Here is a 19,789-nt window from a genome sequence, read left to right on the forward strand (position 1 = left end):
ATGTGCTTCGTATAAATGCTAATCTGTTAGCTAATAAAGATAACAAGACAATCTTTAACACTAGATAACAAATAAGCAGTTCCTTACCAATACAAATTGTAGTGGAAATATGCTAAATGTCCTCCACTGATGCCAACAAGGGAACAGTATTTTATCATTACAAAAATAAATACACCTTTATACCTATCAAAATTTACTTCTGGGTTGGAGGTCAATAAACGATTATATCATTAGTGGATACGCTCATGAAAACGTGTATTCTATCTACCCACTTTAAATCGAGGCAAGCTACTGACAAACAAGTTAATGGTACAGGGGTTTCAACTGTCTCGATTTAAGTCAGCATTTCGCAATTTCTATGGTCGTTATAACGCTCTAGTTCGTCGATGCAACCTATCATTGTGTCAATTGTTGTCTGATGTGTTTTATACCGATTGTTAGTTCTTGACACTCTGATTTTGACTACAAATAACCCCGTTTACCTGATCAGGATATAGGACTCACGGCGGGTGTGACCGGTCGACAGGGGATGCTTATTCACCCTAGGCACCTGATCCCACCTCTGGTGTGTCCAGGGGTCCGTGTTTGCTCAACTATCTATTTTGTATTGGTTATAGGACTTATGAGATTGATCACTGTTCGTTATCTTCACCTTTCATAAAAAGGCAGCCATACTATCTGGAATGAATACTTACTATCAACATGGCGGATGTGTTTCCTTTGTTATACGGCATACTAACATGCATGTAATTTACGTATTTGGAGAGGATTGCATTCATGTGTATTGATTGGTTCACTCATATGATGGATTTCCTAAGGCTAGTTAAGGTAGATGAAACCTCGTGATGTCATAGGTGTTAGCAAAATTCTTTCGTACATTTAACTTTGTGCACGATACGAGTAGAAATACATATTTTAGAGAAATTTAATTCACTGAATAAAATGAAAAATGGTGAAATATAGAGTTGAAGTGTCAATATTTGTCCATACATAATCAATCAATTATTTGTGATTTTAAAAAAAAAATATTGCCATGGTTCATTACTCTTATGCTGGTATTCCCTCGACTGTATGCCTACCATTCATAGGTTTTCATAATGTCTGAAATTACTTTATACATATTCATAAATTAGTAGTTTTCCTAAGCTGTTCCCATCAAAATTTTGATACTTTAGCAATTTTTTATCTATATTTATTATTTTGTTTGACGAAAATGTATGCTTTTCCGATGTTCACATATATTTCTGAGCTTTTTTGTTTGTCTGTCAAGTGGCGACATACGTATTTTCTATGGTTAATGATTGAATTCAACTATATTGAGTGAAAATTAATAGAGGTTTTCAACTTTCAATCATTAATATTGATAAGTCATATGGAGATCGATATATCTGAAGAAAAAGTACACTGCATTATTTCACCTAGCATTTAAAACCCCGATATTGAGGAAAGTTGCAATACATTAAAAGACATTTCTGATTTGACTTCTACCAGTATGTATGTATCATGATAAACGTGCATATCGACGATTCTTTAACATGAAAATAGAAATCGCTAACCCTAGAGTTCATAATTAAAAAAACAAATGAATCTATATTGCTTAGTAGTATTTGTTTATTCTAGGATAAAACGTAGTGTGTCCTTTTTATATTGAAAGAGGTGTTTTTAAAGATGTTGTATATTCTCATTCAATACCCTGGATCCCTATTTTAACCCAATTTTAGCCCCAGGTCTAATGTAATCTGCGCTACAGTGCAATGCTTGTATACGGATTAAAAGGCGAAGATAACGAACAGTGATCAATCTCACGAAGAGGTGGAAATAGTGAGAACGATTAACCTCAAAACCCTTTACAAAGAATGCAAAATTAAAAGTAGTGCAAACGCAGACCCCTGGACATACTAGGGATGTGATCAGGTGTCTAGGAGGAGTTGACCTGTCACACCCTATGTCTTGATTAGGAAAACAGAGAAATCCGTAGTTAAAATTAATGTGTAAAGACTTGCCTAACAGTTGGTATGAAACACGTCAGACAACACTTGATCATATGATAGGTTGTATTTGCAAAGTAGATCATTATAACAACCATAAAATTTGCAAAATGCCTACTTTAAACCAGACTGTTGTAATCCCATAACATTAAATTGTTTCTCAGTAGTTTGTCTAGATTTATAAACTGATCATATGTAGAACAAGATCTTGCTTATCCAATGAGAGACATAACCCGGTATTATGGATATGATAATGGAATGTTGCTACATAAATATGGAAAGTTTACGATTAACAAGGTAAATCCATCCCATTTTGGTGTAAAGCTGAGTTGTTAGTTTGCCGCTATTATTTATTTTCTATAGAGTATTAAGTATGAAACAAAAGCAAAGAACCATGCCTAGTTTTGTTTCGAGTTTTACTGCGATATTTTGAATCGACAATTAGACATATGGACGACAATGAGTATTTAGATAGGAGAACCACAGCTCGTTTGTATATGACTCAGAGTACAGGTCATATGGTGTAATAGTCCTTGGTAAGTCAGAGAACCCTCACTGATACGGCTTTGAATTCTGAATTTGTGATACTTCGCCTACATCTGGCGATGTCTTAATATAAGTAAACGAACAAGCAATTAAAACCATGAACATGATCAAACTGTTGTGGTCCTATTTACAGTGGGGTATATTATTTGGGGGATCCATTTTGATACCTTTTATCATATTCACCCCATAAATTTGAAAGGTGAATGGAGAAGAGGATTGTAAATTACTATAGTGACTTTGTAAGGTTTATTCAATAGCATAGAGACATCAATCACACATCTGATAGCATTGAATTTACAAACATCATCCTGGTTCAACGTGGAACGCGGAATGCTCACAAATGAACGGAAGTTTCAGTCCTTCTTCTCCAGTGTAATAAGAGTAGTTCCTCTTCGCTACCCAACGCCATTGCTCGTCGTGATGAAATGTCAGCAGGACACCGAAAATGTGGTCAACCGGTGTGTCGGCCTCGTCCTCCGTGTTTAGGAACCAGTTTTGATATGTAACAGGTGCCCAGTTATCAAATATGAGTCGGTCATTGTCGTCAAACGTTAATACATATGCTCGAAATGCGAATGAGCCATTCGGGTCATTCTCTGAAAGAAAATAATCATTGTACATACATCAATGCCAACCATCTCATCGAAATATTTATACAAACAAATACTGTGTATTGCTTACCGCCCCTACACAACAAGGAACCACGTTTATATTGCGCGTTTGAATGTTGTATAAAACAATACAATCAGAGCTACATTTGAATTCAAAGCTGAGAAGAATATCGAAGGAGAATGACAAGCATTTTGACAATGTTATTTTTCCGAGTTACACGATTAGTCATATACCTATGTAGTTCAAGAAAACTAGCAAAATAAAGTATTTATTTTTAAAAAGCTACATCTAGAAAAGCTGCTAATGTTTTATACCTCTTCCATTTTGCAGAAAATAGCAACGAAAAAAAATACTAACTTACCTGGGTGAATACGGTTTAACCCCAAATAGCTTCCATAACTGTTCCCGCAACACACCAAAAGTTCCGTTCCAGGCTCGATGTCACGTGAAGCCATTTAGAAGATGGTCCCAGCACATGACACGGGGACCACGATTTCCTGTTCGTATGAGGATGGAGCATTCAAGAATCTGAGCCAATTCGAGCAGAGGCGTCTATGATATAGGTTCCATTGGTCTCTTGCATGTCTACCTGAAAATACGAACTGTCTCTGCAAGACCCAGTAAGATAATCATAACTACAGAACAATCCTATTTCCAGACTTTATTATTATATAGAGATATTAGAATCGTAACATGATTTATGGCAGCTGAATTTCACAGAATCACAGATGTGTATGCTGTGATACAGACACTGAGGGGTACTATTACAACACTGAAACGCTGATCGGTTCCTGGACGAAATGTTTAGTTTGGGGATCGAAAGTTTATTTGTTGGGACGAACATTCAACGGTTTCAACAGAACGGTTCTCGGTGAGGACGAAATGACTCTTAACGAGAGCAGAATATTTTAAAGTAGGGAACGAGTGATTCTTATTTAGAACGTTGCACATTAGGTCAAAATGGGAACAAAAGGATTAACCTGGATTTCAGATACCACACATCGGTTTAATCTATTGGACGAATTTGGCTCCATTTTTTGGGTATGCTGTTTATGGCTATATTTAGCTCTAAAACTTCATAGTTATTTCGGATTTCAAACATTTCGGTTGAGCATCACTGAAGAGACATTATTTGTCGAAATGCACATCTGGTGCATCAAAATTGGTACCGTATAAGTTTTACATTTAGAAAAATTAACATTTCAAAACTGAAGGACATAATTTGATACATACAGTTACACGTGCTTTAGATTTTATATCTTAAAATTTACATGTATAAAAATCGAATATAACGAACAGTAATCTATCTCATAACTCCAATAAGCAATACAAAATAGAGATTTCGGCTAACACGGGCTCCTAAATATACCAGAGGTGGAAATGTCATCTAGAATAAAAGCAAGTAAACAGCTTTATTTAGGAATAATAATTGCATTGGGTCATATCAGTAACATTGTCACAGTTAAGTCAATTCTGTATGACTTTTCTGATTACTTTATGCAGACATTTTTTCCTTTAAAAGAATTAATTTCCATTCTGTATTTCCTGTAAACTTCAAATCAGTGGTTCACACCTATAAAAATGCACATCGCAGTATATAAAGCTCGTTGAACTGTTTGGATCCTTTTTTCTTATGCATACCATATTTAGAAGTGCACATGTAAAACTTATACGATACCAAGTTCGATGCACCAGATGCCGATTTCGACAAATAATGTCTCTTTAGTGATGCTCAACCAAAATGTTTGAAATCCGAAACAACAATAAACTTGTAAGAGCTATTTTAGGGAGAAACAAAGTGTCAAAAAGTAGAGTAGTCAGATTCGTCTAAAGATAAGAGATATACATGAGGGAGATAATCCTTAATTTTGAAATGAGTTTCTTAATCTTATCAATGTAACTCAACAATAAATAATAATTAAGAATTTTTAAATTTTTAACGACACATGCCAAAATTTAGAGATGGATATCAAGGTAATCAATGTCATATGAGACAGGGACCTATATAGTGGGCTCAATTCTCCCGGAAACTAGTGAGACGGGGACCTATAGGGTGGGCTCAATCTCCCGTAGACTAGTGAGACGGGGACCTATAGGGTGAGCTCAATTCTCCCGGAGACTAGTGAGACGGGGACCTATAGGGTGGGCTCAATTCTCCCGGAGATTAGTAAGACGGTGACCTATAGGGTGGGCTCAATTCTCCCGGAGACAAATGCGACGGGGACCTATAGGGTGGGCTCAATTCTCCCGTAGACTAGTGAGACGGGGACCTATAGGGTGGGCTCGAATCTCCCGTAGACTAGTGGTGTCGTGCTACCCTACAGTGACTGACAGATGTGAGCTATGAAAGACCATGCGGGAACAAATGGTTTGAGGTAGCAAATGGTTCAGACGAAAGCAAAAGGCTTTGATCTGGGAACGGAGCGATGGGCGGTTTGATCTGGGAACGGAGCGATGGGCGGTTTGAAAGGAACGGTTTAATGTTGGGATGGAACGTTTCTTATCGAGAACAGAACAGTTTAGATGCAGTAGTAATATGGTTCAGGGTTTGTAATATTTATCGCGAATGGTATTTGATATAAGAACATCTTAAATCACATCAAACTCTAGACTCTTATTTGAAATCAAAATCTTGCCTGCCAAGAATAAAGATCATCCGGTGTCCCATGTGTGGGTCTGTCCTTCGTACATGCCAAGCATCGTGTATTTTGGTACGAACATTTCGGCAAATGCGCCCATCCCTGCACCCGGAATGGAGGACAGTTTGACAGAGAATCCAGTGGGCGTGGCTAGCTTTGCTCTGTGATGTGGGGGTGAACCTAGAGGAATCTTACGTGTACAAGATAGTGTCAAGAACACGTGACACAGAACATTGAATGACAATCTATATATACAGCAAACTTAACGTCACCAACACGTGATACAGGTCATTGAATGGCAATCTATACAAACATGAAACTTAACGTCACCAACACGTGACACAGAACATTGAATGACAATCTATATATACAGCAAACTTAACGTCACCAACACGTGATACAGGTCATTGAATGACAATCTATACAAACATGAAACTTAACGTCACCAACACGTGACACAGAACATTGAATGACAATCTATATATACAGCAAACTTAACGTCACCAACACGTGACACAGAACATTGAATGACAATCTATATATACAGCAAACTTAACGTCACCAACACGTGACACAGAACATTGAATGACAATCTATATATACAGCAAACTTAACGTCACCAACACGTGACACAGAACATTGAATGACAATCTATATATACAGCAAACTTAACGTCACCAACACGTGACACAGAACATTGAATGACAATCTATATATACAGCAAACTTAACGTCACCAACACGTGACACAGAACATTGAATGACAATCTATATATACAGCAAACTTAACGTCACCAACACGTGACACAGATCAGTGATTATTGAGCGTCAATCTATACAGATTCTATATCCAAAAATAATACATTATTAAGAACATCATCTATATTTTAATATTTTATTACCAACCTATATATTTTAGAACATATGTGTTCTACATTCCATATATCGCGTGACCTTTTAGCGAGATTTCATCAGTAAGTCAACATTGCTGTCGGATGGCAGAAAATTCAAAACAAGCGAGTTTATCGGTCTGTAGAGACGATTATAAAGGATTGAGGGGTGAATAGAATATACAGGTTGGTAATGAAATATGTTTACAATTAGGGAATGAAGGGTAGATGATTACCCAATGCTGGAAAGTGGATAAATACATCCCCAAACGTGCGCAGAAAATCTTGCGCCGTAAATTGCACAATATTTACGTTACAGGAACTGTAGCGTTATGGTCAAAGACAAGAATATAAAACCATAACGCTACAGATATCCAGCTAGCATTCAGTATAAACATGTAAGTTGATGTAGCCACATAGGCCAACTAGGAAAAAAGAGTGTTCGCGGTCATCTTATGAAAAATCCGCGATTTGATGCCATAATTTGTCGTTTCATGAAAGAAAATATTTATATTTAATGATATCTAAACCAAGTGTATAAGACCCAATTGTTTTTTAAGAGCTAAACATATCTTAAATCAATTAATCTGTCCTGGTCCGGCATTAGTCAGTCTGATTACCTCCCCCCCCCCCCCCCCCCACGCTCTCTTCACCTGACGCGCGAGTGTAAGTAGAGGGCACAGGGTTTTGACACAATATTAGCAAATTGGTATATATAGTATACTATTATACTATATATACCAATTTGCTCATATTGTGTCAAAACTCTGTGGTAGAGGGTGGATTTAGTGTATGATGAGAAAAGGGTGGGATGGTTTTAATCAGACTGGGCATTCGTGACCATTGTTGAGGAAGCTATTTTCCAAGATTTTTCTATGTTTATAAAAAAAAAAGTATCTTTCTATGAAAAGAAATAATAATCTGTTAGGAAAGCATATATTACATTATTGTATTATCGTAATAATAGAACTTATTACCGTAATTGGAGTTTTTTCTTCATATTGTAAAGAAATAAAAACGAAATGTATGTTTGGGACAAAAGGTGGGGGTTGGGGGGGGGGGTATCATCAATCAAAATCTGGTTATGGCAGGCTATTGAAAAATCATTTAATTATATGATCTATACATGCTGATGTGCTATGAACTGATAGGCATGTGCCCACTTCTTGTATTTCTCTAATTTCGACTAAATTCACACCCCATCAGAGTACCATGCCAGGGGATTTAGACACTGTGTACAATGAAGAACCAATTCAATTCTACTTTAAATCAGGGGCCATTCTATTTCCCTCAGAGACACAATATTTTCGCTGGACATTGTATGTTTTAACCTGAATTTCTTCAGTATTTGCTCCCATTTATATGTTGGGCATAATGCTAACGCCTCCATGATGCATTTGTTTTTTCAATACGCACTCTGCTACACTCGCAATGTATAATGAAATATTCCATTCATTTGATTTCTAACACATGTATGTAATATCCCTTACCAAATGACACTTTAAATATAGGACATCCATCTAAATAAATATGACATGTACTTTCGTGCGAAACTGTCCCTTACTACTATAAAGCTTATATTTTGCTTTAAAACATAAACCAATAATTCTTAATTGTATTTTTTCATCTTTAAAAAAGGTTATTGACATCCCAATCTTTAGTGGGAAGCTTCCTGGTATCTTCCGCTAGTGACAGTCTACTGGCAAATCCAGACATGCATTGGAAGCTTGTTGATGAGGAGGACACATGGACACCTGATCCAAGAACTGTGACATTTCATTCGGAATGAAAACCTGACATTCAGTTGGTAGGACTCTTTGAGGTTGAATATAGGGTTAAATCCGTATACATTTGGTTAACAATCAAATTAATCCAGATAATTCATTCACAACAGGGGATGCTTACTCCTCCTAGGCACCTCATCCCACCTCTGGTGTGTCCAGGGTTCCGTGTTTGCCCAACTATCTATTTTGTATTGCTTGTAGGAGTTATGAGATTGATCATTGTTCGTTACCTTCACCTTGCATGGAATCATGACATTATGGAACACTGATATGCGTGTACCATTTTACTGTTTATCGTTGCATTACTAGATATAACATGCACACAAAAAGAGGCAAAACATGGAAAATCATTATTCTGTTTCTAATTATAAGGTATGATAAGTGTTTTAAATGCTGACAAATAAGGTATGATGGCCAATACTGATTTTATTTGCAATTTTGTTTCAGATATGGAACCTGATTATTCAGAGCATTGCAGATTTTATGAAACTGTTTTTGACAAAGGATTTGGTTTTCTCCATCTGTGTTGCCACCAACCATTATGCTGAGATGGTCATATCTAGGGGGAAGGATTGTCATATGCTTCCCAAGGAAGTCCACAACCTCTCGCTGAAGAGAAACTGTACATGTATTACTAGTTTTAAAGTACCGATATTGTAACAGTGATTTCCAGTTTAAAACGAATAATAAAATGCATTTTAATAAGATTACCTTTACCAAAATTAATCTAACTGTGCATCTAACACATATATTAAATGTGTATTATAATTACCCCAGATAAAATTTTACAAGTCATTAAATGCATGATTTTCAGAGGGCCTTGATTATAAAAAAACATTTACAGAGCCAATTGAATATTCAAAAGCTCTGAGAATACATCAGTATTTGGGGTTAAGTATAAAGAAATCCTTTTTTTTTCAGATTTTTGGGCATTATTTTATACATGTCTGCAGAGAAAGTTCCAGTCGATAGACAGATATTGGTCAACGCATGCCCCTATCAGAACAACCCAGTATCAAGAATTATGTCTAAAAATATGTTTTAAGAGGTTGAATATAAGAAGAACATTTTTGTTAAATACAATACAAGTACATTTAAATTTAGTGATTGAAAGTAAGTACTTGAACATTCGTATACAATGAACTTAGGGAGGAAAAATTGGCATTACTTTCTCATAACATTTGATATCATAATGGTGTTGTTGCTTAGCAACCAAATATATTTGAATATAAAATATAGATTATTTTAGATTTTAAGAGAAAATATCTTTGTTTTAATGTTGCAATATTTATACTATTTAGTGGAACATAATGGCAAAACGTCATATTATTAGAAAATGATGAAGACGTATATGAAGTACATATGAAGTACGACATTTGCATTTTAGGACCTTTGACCTTAATTCTCTTCATTATATTTTTTGTTAAAAACCTTTTGAAATGATTAAGATCTAGTCAAAGATTATATTTTTAAAATACTGTGACATTTACTAATCATCATGCAATGTAATTATGTTTAAATTGTGTCGAATGGATGTAGAAAGGCAAATTATGGTCAAAATTACACCAAGAGTGTTGTTACTTAGCAACCAAAAATATTTGTTTGTCAATAAAATTGATTAATTTGATTGTGATGTTTTTGTAGTATTTTAAAAGACACACCAGCTCATACATTTAGAATTTCCTATTTTTGACTTGAATCTAGTGATTGGGGTCGTAATATATATATTCCAGAGAAAAAAGATTGCAAAATTGTGCACATAAATGACCTTCGACCCTGTATAACTCTTTGAGGTCATGGGATAAGATGACAAACTTTATAAACAAAATGTTCCCTGTCCAATTCGTAACAAAATTATATGTCACATGCCTACCTAAAAGGGGATGCTTACTCCTCCTAGGCACCTCATCCCACCTCTGGTGTGTCCAGGGGTCCGTGTTTGCCCAACTATCTATTTTGTATTGCTTGTAGGAGTTATGAGATTGATCACTGTTCGTTATCTTCACCTTGCATGTAGATGTAACTCGATTTTAAAATATTGTCATTTAGTCTTTAAAAACCTCTAAAATGTGCCGGTAGAGAAAGGGTTAAGTTGATCAAGTTCATGTCTGAAGAAAAAATGAATGTCTCATGGTTAGAATCTATTGACATTCACCCTCTCACTCAAACTCAGCATTATTTAAACTGATGTTATACCTGCAATGAGAGGCCAACAACACTCAAATTAATTAAGTTATCTCTCGTCATTTAGAACATGCATATGACGAAAACTAACAATAATCCCTGTGAGAAAATACATTGCTGACACGTTTATTGATATCTTCAAAGAGAACTCACACTGTCATAGCAGTTGTCTCCAAAATATGCACATTATACATTACTCTACTAAAAATCTAAAAATATGGACATTTGACAACAAAAAAGGAACCTCAGAGAAACGACAGCTACGATATATGCAGCAGACTTCCAAATAATCAGATATCGATTTTAAAAGAATAAAAGGTAAAGATATTGAAGAATGGTCAATTTCATAACTCTTATAAGGAATACAACATAAAACAGTTGGTCAATCACGGAGGAGGAAGCGTCCCCTGATGACCGACCACACCCGTCCTATGTCTTGATCAGGTAAACGGAGTAGTCCATAGTCATATTTATTGCTAAAGATAATTTCTATTTTGTGAAAATATATATACTTGTGTGTCGTATACCTTTGCAACCAAGAATTTGAGAGAAAAAATATGGATGAACTTGGAATAGAACCTATGACTCCGAATCACTAGTCATGTGCTTTAATCACTCAACTATCCAGGCCGATAGCATAGTCCTAGCCACCACGCCCCCTTCTCTTTAAAAGACTATATTTTCAAAGGATCCATTTACGTTTGTAACTTTAGTAATCTGAACTGGAAAATACCGTATTAGAATCCGCCATTACTCACCTTCGATGAAAGTCGTAATGACCTTTTCCTTTTCCTTTGAATCCAACACAACCATATGTGCGCCTTGATCAAAACATCTCGTTGGAGTTCAATATACTGGTGGGCTCTGTATGAAAGTAAAGGCACCAGCGACTGACCTTGGCGAATCCCTGGCGACATTTGAAAGGTGTGATGTTCTCGGCGATCAAACCTAAATAAATGCTTGATTAAATGATTATATATTGTTTAAGGGGACGAGAACTTTGACTCACATGACGACGTCACAATTACCGGTGAAGGGCTGCAAAATTTAGACCTATGTTCGGCGCTTACAACCTTTGAGCAGGGACAGATCTTTATCGTGCCGCACCTGTCGTGACACATAGGTTTGTGTGGTCACATCCGAAGCACCGTCCCATTAGTCGCTTCTTACGACAAACAAGGAATAAAGGTAAATATAACGAACAGTGATTAATATAAAAAAAATTCTATAAGGAATACAAAATAACGAGTAGGGTAAACATGGGCCCCTTGAAATACCAGAGGTGGCAAATACTACAGTCTTAGGTACCGTTATATCTAATGATTATACTACATTCTGAGGTACCGTTAAATCTACTGATAATACTACATTCTGAGGTACCGTTATATCTACTGATAATACTACATTCTGAGGTACCATTATATCTACTGATTATACTACATTCTGAGGTAATGTTATACCTATTGATAATACTGCATTCTGAGGTATCATTATATTTACCGATAATACTACATTCTGGGGTACCGTTATATCTACTGATTATACTACATTCTGAGGTAATGCTATATCTATTGATAATACTGCATTCTGAGGTATCATTATATTTACCGATAATACTACATTCTGAGTTACCGTTATATCTACTGATCATACTACATTCTGAGGTACTGTTATATCTATTGATAATACTACATTCTGAGGTACTGTTATATCTACTGATTATCCTATATTCTGAGGCACCGTTATATCTACTGATAATACTGCATTCTGAGGTACCGTTATATCTACTGATAATACAACAGTTTGATGTACCGTTATATCTACCGATAATACTACATTCTGAGGTAATGTTATATCTATTGATAATACTGCATTCTGAGGTATCATTATATTTACCGATGATACTACATTCTGGGGTACCGTTATATCTACTGATCATACTGCATTCTGGGGTATCATTATATCTACTGCTAATACTTCATTCTGAGGTTATCTACCGATAATACTACATTCTGAGGTACCGTTATATCTACTGATCATACTACATTCTGAGGTACTGTTATATCTATTGATAATACTACATTCTGAGGTACCGTTATATCTACTGATTATCCTATATTCTGAGGCACCGTTATATCTACTGATAATACTACATTCTGATTTACCGTTATATCTACTGATCATACTACATTCTGAGGTACTGTTATATCTATTGATAATACTACATTCTGAGGTACCGTTATATCTACTGATTATCCTATATTCTGAGGCACCGTTATATCTACTGATAATACTACATTCTGAGGTACCGTTATATCTACTGATAATACTATATTCTGAGTTACCGTTATATCTACTGACAATACTACATTCTGAGGTACTGTTATATCTACTGATAATACTACATTCTGAGGTACCGTTATATCTACTGATAATACTACATTCTGAGGTAATGTTATAGCTACTGATAATACTACATTCTGATTTACTGTTATTATCTACTGATAATACTACATTCTGAGATACCGTTATATCTACTGTTAATACTACATTCTGAGTTACTGTTATATCTACTGATAATACTACATTCTGAGGTAATGTTATATCTACTGATAATACTACATTCTGAGGTACTGTTATATCTACGGATTATACTACATTCTGAGTTACCGTTATATCTACTGAAAATACTACATTCTGAGGTAATGTTATAGCTACTGATAATACTAAATTTTGAGGTACTGTTATATCTACTGATTATACTACATTCTGAGGTACCATTATATCTACTGATAATACTACATTCTGAGATACCGTTATATTTACTGATAATACTACATTCTGATTTACTGTTATTATCTACTGATAATACTACATTCTGAGATACCGTTATATCTACTGTTAATACTACATTCTGAGTTACCGTTATATCTACTGATAATACTACATTCTGAGGTAATGTTATATCTACTGATCATACTACATTCTGAGGTAATGTTATATCTACTGATAATACTACATTCTGAGGTACTGTTATATCTACTGATAATACTACATTCTGAGGTACTGTTACATGTATTGATAATACTACATTCTGAGGTACCGTTATATCTACTGATAATACTGCATTCTGAGATACTGTTATATCTACTGATAATACTACTTTTTAAGGTACCGTTATATCAACTGATAATACTACTTTTTAAGGTACCGTTATATCAACTGATAATACTACACTCTGAAGTACCGTCATATCTACTAATAATAATACATTCTGAAGTACCGTCATATCTATTAATACTAATACATTCTGAAATACCGTTATATCAACTGCTAATACTACATTTTGATTTACCATTATATCTGCTAATAATGATACATTCTGAGGTACCGTTATATCTACTGCTAATACAACAATCTGAGTTACTGTTATATTTACTGATAATACTACATTCTGAAGTACTGTTATATCTACCGATAATACTACATTCTGATGTACCGTTATATCTACTGATAATACTACATTCTGAGTTACCGTTATATCTACTGACAATACTACATTCTGAGGTACTGTTATATCTACTGATAATACTACATTCTGAGGTACCGTTATATCTACTGATAATACTACATTCTGAGGTAATGTTATAGCTACTGATAATACTAACTTTTGAGGTACTGTTATATCTACTGATTATACTACAGTCTGAGGTACTGTTATATCTACTGAATATACTACATTCTGAGGTACCATTATATCTACTGATAATACTACATTCTGAGGTAATGTTATAGCTACTGATAATACTAACTTTTGAGGTACTGTTATATCTACTGAATATACTACATTCTGAAGTACTGTTATATCTACTGATAATACTACATTCTGAAGTACTGTTATATCTACTGATAATACTACATTCTGAAGTACTGTTATATCTACTGATTATACTACATTCTGAAGTACTGTTATATCTACTGATAATACTACATTCTGAGTTACCGTTATATCTACTGATAATACTACATTCTGAGTTACCGTTATATCTACTGATTATACTACATTCAAATGTGCCGTTATATCTAGTAATAATCCTACATTCTGAGGTATCATTATATCTACTGCATTATATCTCAACAACACAGGCCAGTGAGAAATCAGTCACGCATGCCCTCTCTGATGTGTCCAGCATAAGTGAAACAAGTTTTGACTCAGGACACCTTACAGAAAAATTGGGCTCTATAAAAAGCCAATTACTTGACCTTCCAACGAAAAAAGACATTGGTTCTTTGAGGGAATCATTAGTATGGAAAGATGAGTTAAAGTCATTGGTTACAGATATTGTGAAAGGAGTGCTTACAACATTTGAAAAAAGATTGCATGAAGAAGTGGATAGAAGGATAGAAGATCTGAGAGAGGACTATCAGAATAAAATACAGGCACTAGAGATGGAAAATGATAGCTTAGCAAAGGAACTCAAATTAGTGAGAGATACGAATCAGAAACTAAAAAGAGAAGTGAATACAAATAAGGCAACTTCCCAGGAAGCAATAAAGGCTGCTAATTTCAATGAACAGTATTCTAGAAAGAACAACATTAAAATCTTCAACCTAAAGACAACACCAAGACAGGATCTTCGACAGGACCTGGTGAACCTTGCAAAATGTTACCTTAATTTGCAACTTGATCCCACGGACATCTCAGCAATCCATAGGATTCCATCAAAAACCCCAAATCTTCGAGATAACCCCATCATTGTGCGCTTTGCATCTGCTGAAGTGAAACAAAAGATAATGAGACAGAAGAAAAACCTGAAGAACAGTGTTCGATTCGCAGATGACGTTACAAAACGAAATCTGGATCTGATGAAGAACATTCGTGAAAATGAAAAGATGGAATCGGCATGGTATTACAACACCTGCGTGTATGGGGGAACAAAATCAGGACTCCAGTTGAAAATCGATCTATTTGACAATGTTGAACAACGCATTCAGGAGGAATCAGATAAGAGAAGGTAATGTGCTTCTCAAACATGTGAACTAAACAAACTTTTTATACAGTAACATTTACACCTTCTGTGTGGCTCTTTGAGAGGCGACCACATATGCACAAAGCCTCCCTATAAAATATATATATATGGCCACAGAAACTGATGAAAAACTTTGTAATATTTACTTATATGATTTTATACTCGTAATTTATAATCATTACATTCTACTTAATGCAACGTTATACATTAGTTCTTGTCCTATATATATATATATATATATATATAACATTTATACTGACAAGGGGGCTCAATATCTAAAATTTAGAATTGGGCTTGACTTTCCCAAATGATTGGATTGCATGTACATATTTAAACAAATGAGCCTTTTTGTCGGTAAGTGGTTTTTCATATATATACACCACAATATTGCCATGTTTAAAACAACACATAGTTTTAAAGTTTATGAACAATGTTTTTTGTCACTTTTGTATTTTGCTCTTTCTTATTTACTATTTGCTCTTTCTTACTCTGGCTGAATTTCCTTAAAAAAATTTGAGTCATGGTAGATGTATTTTAAATGTCAATGGATGAGATAAAATTTGTGTCGGAATATCTGATAAATGTATATCATATTGAAAGACACATAGCTCTTAAGAAGAGTTGTATTGAACTATTTGAGGAAAAATGGAAATTGTTTAAAAAACTGAATGAATGATTTTATATTACATTGTGTGTAAGAATATTATAGGCAAAGATGCTACATTACATCAGCATAATTTGTGCATGAATATATATTTCTACTGATTTTGATACCAAAATGTTAAGACTTAGATTGCGCACAGGGTAAACAAAACAACATCACCTATGTTGGCAATTATTTCCCATTATTTGATGTATTTGTTCAGCAGCCAGAGTAACTTTTCCCTCTATCTTCTTACTCTTTACTTCTATCTTTGGTATGAAAGCCTATCATTAGTATGAAAGTGAGTGTTTGTGTAAATAGCATTCAGTCCCCATACCCGCTGGTCAGGTTGGGATGTAGGGGCAGTTGTAAAAATCCTGACTAAAAGAATTGAATAAATGTGTTGAACCAAAACAAATAATATATCTACTGCTAATAATAATACATTCTGAGGTACCGTTATATCTACTGATAATACTACATTCTGAGGTACCGTTATATCTACTGATAATACTACATTCTGAAGTACCGTTATATCTCCAGATAATACTAAATTATGATTTACTGTCATTATCTACTGATGATACTACATTCTGAAGTACCGTTATATCTACTGATAATACTACATTCTCAGGTACTGTTATATCTACTGATAATACTACATTCTGAGGTACCATTATACCTACTGATAATACTACATTCTGAGGCACAGTTATATCTAGTGATAATACGTGCTACTAATAATTCTCCATTCTGAGGTACCGTTATATCTACTGCTAATACTTCATTCTGAGGTTCTCTTATATCTACCGATAATACTATATTCTGATGTACCGTTATATCTACTGATAATACTACATTCTGAGGTACCGTTATATCTACTGATAATACTACATTCTGAGGTACTGTTATATCTACTGATAATACCACATTCTGAGGTACCGTTATATCTACTGATAATACTACATTCTGAGGTACCGTTATATCTACTGATAATACTACATTCTGAGGTACCGTTATATCAACTGATAATACTACATTCTGAGGTACCGTTATATCTACTGATAATACTACATTCTGAGGTACTGTTATATCTACTGATAATACTACATTCTGAGGTACCGTTATATCTACTGATAATACCACATTCTGAGGTACCGTTATATCTACTGATAATACTACATTCTGAGGTACCGTTATATCTACTGATAATACTGCATTCTGAGGTACCGTTATATCTACTGATAATACAACAGTTTGATGTACCGTTATATCTACCGATAATACTACATTCTGAGGTAATTTTATATCTATTGATAATACTGCATTCTGAGGTATCATTATATTTACCGATGATACTACATTCTGGGGTACCGTTATATCTACTGATCATACTGCATTCTGGGGTATCATTATATCTACTGCTAATACTTCATTCTGATGTTATCTACCGATAATACTACATTCTGAGGTACCGTTATATCTACTGATAATACTGCATTCTGAGGTACCGTTATATCTACTGATAATACAACAGTTTGATGTACCGTTATATCTACCGATAATACTACATTCTGAGGTAATTTTATATCTATTGATAATACTGCATTCTGAGGTATCATTATATTTACCGATGATACTACATTCTGGGGTACCGTTATATCTACTGATCATACTGCATTCTGGGGTATCATTATATCTACTGCTAATACTTCATTCTGAGGTTATCTACCGATAATACTACATTCTGAGGTACCGTTATATCTACTGATAATACTACTATATAAATATTGCATGTAGTTGAAGGTAACATTGAAAATTTTCACCCCGAGAAAACCATTGTCAACCGAGGCGTAGCCGAGGTTGACAGTGGTTTCAGGAGGGGTGAAAATTTCAATGTTACCCTCAGCTACATGCAATATTTGTTTTATTATACTGAATATTATGTAAACTGGAAAGCAGAAAAACTTACGTCTGTTGACATTTGATCAATCACTGTCATGCGATATTTCGTATTTCGATGCGGGTACTCGCGTTTATTACAAACGCTCAAACGACGTCGTCTAGCAATCTACGGCGAACCGTATGCGCATAAATTTGACGCATGTGATAATTTTTTATAACATCACCCGTTGTCAAGTACTGTTACCCGTTGCTAGATACTATCACCCTGGGGTGCGTGTTTTCTGTTCTCTGAGGGTAACAATATGTTTTTTCAAATGCTTCTCGGCCAATCAGGTTCAAGTATTTTACATGAAAGTATAATAAAAACAAATATCCATATGTATGTTTTCGAAAAAGTGAAATACTACGTACTGACATTTGGTGTTTATTGATTCTGATTGTACTGTGTACTGTGTACTGATTGTACCGTGTATTGTGTACTGATTGTACTGTGTACTGATTGTACCGTGTATTGTGTACTGATTGTACTGTGTACTGTGATACTGATTGTACTGTGTACAGCAGCTTAAAAATTGACAGCAGTAGATAGATACAGATTTGTCACTGTCAAGTTATAAATGATGGTAGATTTATACAGATTTTTCAGTGTTTACGCCTAAATAACTGCTAATAGGAGTTGTGACATTGATCACTGATCGTTATCTTCACTTTGAATTGATAGACTTTCTTATTGTGCAGTTATAAATAACTGTAGACTTATAAAGATTTGTCATTGTGCAGTTATTAATAACTAGATTTATAAAGATTTGTCATTGCGCAGTTATAAATAACTGTAGACTTATCAAGATTTGTCGTTGCGCAGTTATAAATTACTGTAGACTTATAATGATTTGTCATTGCGCAGTTATAAATAACTGTAGACTTATAAAGATTTGTCATTGTGCAGTTATAAATAACTAGTTTTATAAAGATTTGTCATTGTGCAGTTATAAATAACTAGATTTATAAAGATTTGTCATTGTGCAGTTATAAATAACTGTAGACTTATAAAGATTTGTCATTGCGCAGTTATAAATAACTGTAAATTTATAAAAATTTGTCATTGCTCAGTTATAAATAACTGTAGACTTATAAAGATTTGTCATTGTGCAGTTATAAATAACTGTAGATTTATGAAGATTTGTCATTGCGTAGTTATAAATAACTGTAGACTTATAAAGATTTGTCATTGTGCAGTTATAAATAACTAGATTTATAAAGATTTGTCATTGCGCAGTTATAAATAACTAGATTTATAAAGATTTGTCATTGTGCAGTTATAAATAACTGTAGACTTATACAGATTTGTCATTGCGCAGTTATAAATAACTAGATTTATAAAGATTCGTCATTGCGCAGATATAAATAACTGTAGATTTATAAAGATTTGTCATTGTGCAGTTATAAATAACTAGATTTATAAAGATTTGTCATTGCGCAGTTATAAATAACTGTAGACTTATAAAGATTTGTCATTGCGCAGTTATAAATAACTGTAGACTTATAAAGATTTGTCATTGTGCAGTTATA

The 19,789-nt window shown here is 34.4% G+C and overlaps 2 protein-coding genes and 1 long non-coding RNA gene across 5 annotated transcripts; 1 reads left to right on the plus strand and 2 right to left on the minus strand.

Annotated features, from left to right (window-relative positions):
- Positions 1–2,770: 2,770 nt before the first annotated feature.
- Positions 2,771–6,122, minus strand: LOC125673957 (uncharacterized). Its single transcript, XM_048910930.2, has 2 exons — positions 3,508–6,122; positions 2,771–3,130 (listed from the first exon to the last, which is right to left on the minus strand). The coding sequence occupies exons 1-2, from the start codon at positions 3,599–3,601 to the stop codon at positions 2,838–2,840; spliced, it is 387 nt and encodes a 128-aa protein (XP_048766887.2). The 5' UTR covers positions 3,602–6,122; the 3' UTR covers positions 2,771–2,837.
- A 581-nt stretch (positions 6,123–6,703) lies between these two features.
- Positions 6,704–9,018, plus strand: LOC130053061 (uncharacterized). Its single transcript, XR_008801518.1, has 3 exons — positions 6,704–6,860; positions 8,313–8,481; positions 8,906–9,018. It is a non-coding gene; the product is annotated as an uncharacterized LOC130053061 (long non-coding RNA).
- On the minus strand, positions 8,866–18,431 carry LOC130053052 (uncharacterized). 3 transcript variants are annotated; one of them, XR_008801499.1, is made up of 4 exons: positions 18,288–18,431; positions 15,314–15,416; positions 11,401–11,590; positions 8,866–9,067 (listed from the first exon to the last, which is right to left on the minus strand). XR_008801499.1 is itself a non-coding variant. In XM_056159592.1 (3 exons), exons 1-3 carry the CDS (start codon positions 15,517–15,519, stop codon positions 8,885–8,887), a joined length of 579 nt encoding a protein of 192 aa, XP_056015567.1. In that variant the 5' UTR covers positions 15,520–15,598; the 3' UTR covers positions 8,866–8,884. The 3 variants fall into 3 exon arrangements, 1 of the variants encoding a protein (XP_056015567.1); XR_008801500.1 differs by having other exon boundaries at positions 8,866–9,078; XM_056159592.1 differs by lacking the exon at positions 18,288–18,431 and having other exon boundaries at positions 15,314–15,598.
- Positions 18,432–19,789: the final 1,358 nt, after the last annotated feature.

Source organism: Ostrea edulis, chromosome 3 (assembly GCF_947568905.1).
Source record: "Ostrea edulis chromosome 3, xbOstEdul1.1, whole genome shotgun sequence".
In the NCBI taxonomy this organism is placed as follows: domain Eukaryota; kingdom Metazoa; phylum Mollusca; class Bivalvia; order Ostreida; family Ostreidae; genus Ostrea; species Ostrea edulis.